The 2,334-nt window shown below is 36.3% G+C and overlaps 1 protein-coding gene across 1 annotated transcript; it reads right to left on the bottom strand.

Annotated features, from left to right (window-relative positions):
- Positions 1-357: 357 nt before the first annotated feature.
- On the bottom strand, positions 358-1,262 carry LOC138928675 (leucine-rich repeat-containing protein AAC1-like). The gene is made up of 2 exons (XM_070286146.1): positions 675-1,262; positions 358-372 (listed from the first exon to the last, which is right to left on the bottom strand). Exons 1-2 carry the CDS (start codon positions 1,260-1,262, stop codon positions 358-360), a joined length of 603 nt encoding a protein of 200 aa, XP_070142247.1.
- Positions 1,263-2,334: the final 1,072 nt, after the last annotated feature.

Genomic DNA, 2,334 nt, shown 5'->3' with positions numbered 1-2,334 from the left:
GAAGAGAAATAACTTTTTACCTATGAAATTTCATCATTAAGTATTGGTTGGAACTCATCAATGTTTTTAACCTTTATCTCATCGTTCGAAATCTGGGTTTCTTTTCTATTTAAATAATCATCTAACAGTCTATCTGCTATATTCCTCTTTTTTAAATATATTGCATTTATTTGCTCTGCCTCATCATTTCTAATTTCCCGCACTTGTGGTTCATCACTTAAATAACCATCGTTAATATCCTGATACCTCTTTTCTGTTGCAATTTGATGATCTGCCTCGCTCGAAATCTGTGTCCTAATTTTCTTGTCTTTCTTTCTCTCATTAACAAGAGCTTCTTGTGTTAACGCCTCAGCAAATTCAAAACAATTTATTCTAAGTGTTGATGGAGGAATATGATTTATTTTTTTATTGTCAGTATTTGAGGTGTGAGCTAATCTAGATCTATAGTGACATTTAATACCCACCTTGCCATTTGAATATGAAATAATAAAATATCTATTAGCCCCTCTGTGACCTAAATCGAAATGACCACCTATTTTTTTCTCCTGGGCTATTAATTTTTGCTTAAAGTTTTCTATTAATTTTTTTTTGGTTATGGCTATACCTGTGCTATTCATAGTTGAACTATTTTTTAATCTACGCGTCGTGTTTCTCTTCACTGGTATGCGACTTACATTATCCTCATCATTATCGGGTATCCCCAACATGATCTTAAATGAAGAACTATCATCCGTCATAGTATTCGCTGTAGTTGTAGAAGTTGAAGTAACAGCTGAAGTTGATGTTTCTGCTTCAAATGTTGAACTATTGAGTAATAGCCTTTCCCTGGTCATCACAAGAGTTGTATTTGATTCGTTTCCGGTAGTAGAAGGTAAAATTGGTTCCAACGTCGTCGTCGTCGATTGTTCTTCTCCATTCTCGAATAAAATTGGTGAGGGTTTATTTGTCGTTGTTGTTGTTGTTCCATCATCATCATTGTCATCATTGAAAATTGGTGAGGGTGCAGGTTTATTTGTTGTTGTTGTTGTTGTTCCATCACCCTCACTAATGAGGGTTGTATCAACTTCTCTATCCTCATTCAAAATTGGTGAGGGTGCAGGTTTATTTGTCATTGTTGTTGTTGCTACATCATCATCATCATTACCCCCATTAATGAGGGTTGTTTCCAGCGTTGAAGTTGATATTGCTCCTCCGTCCTCGATGAAAATTCGTGAGGGTGATGAAGGCGGGGTTGACGAAATTCGCAGCAGTGAAGGCACCATATTCTCACTCTCACTTTCACTTTCACTTTCACTTTCACTTTCAATTAATTTCTCATTTTTATCATTAATAATAGTTGAGGATATGTTTTTGTAAATTTCGGTATCTTCCAAAATTTCAAAATTAAATTCTATCCTCATTAATTTGTTCGAGTTCGGTAAATTCATTAAAAACTCAACTTCATTTGATGAATTCCATGAAGTTGAGTTTGTTAAATTAGCTAGTACATATTTAACCGGAGCAGTCTTCACGCCACACCAAATAGTCGCGAAAACGAAGATCACGACCGCGTTGAAAGACATCGTGATGTTTTCCAATGTAAGAATAGTTGGGAACTGATCTGGACCGAAAATTCCTTCGCCCTTTTCACATTGAGAACGAGCAGAGAAATTAAACAAAACATATACATTTACATGCACATACAAACAATTATCAAGATTTTTCTTCGGTTTGTATATAGAAGGCACTGCTCACCACGCACTATCAGCCGCATACCACACACATATACACAGAGTATATACCACATCGCCCTCATCACATCCACACATCGCCCTCCACGCACTATTCGTCATGCATTAATTATAGAATTTCGTTTTCATGGACCCAGCTATCTTCTGTCTTTGGAAAGCCTAGCCAGCGCACAAGCACACGATCCCCCTTCCGCTTCAAAATCTTCTCGACGAGATAAGTGTGGGGGGACCAAGTCTTTTTATTTCTTGGGCATAGAAACCGCCTTCTATAGGGGTCCCCTTCAGATCTTCAAGTAAATAAGTGGTGGGGAATGTGTTGTTAACATGTCGTATTCGAAAAATTTCCGTGGTCCAGCTGGCCGTGTACCCCTTTGTGAATACATGTTTATATTTACTTATGCGTACAAATTCCCTTTCCCGTAAATTTTTTTTATTTAAAAATACTTTTCGGTGATTGTAGACCGTTGATAAAAGTTGTTTCTCATTAGACGCATTGACGTCAATTGGTTTCATTTTTATTGTTCTATGCTTCCAATTGTTGTAAATATCAATTAAGTTTTTATACATCTGAATCCATGTATATTTTCCATTGAAACTAAAGTTG

Source organism: Drosophila kikkawai, chromosome 2L (assembly GCF_030179895.1).
Source record: "Drosophila kikkawai strain 14028-0561.14 chromosome 2L, DkikHiC1v2, whole genome shotgun sequence".
Classification (NCBI taxonomy): Eukaryota; Metazoa; Arthropoda; class Insecta; order Diptera; family Drosophilidae; genus Drosophila; species Drosophila kikkawai.
This window is presented reverse-complemented; position numbering and strand designations above follow the sequence as displayed.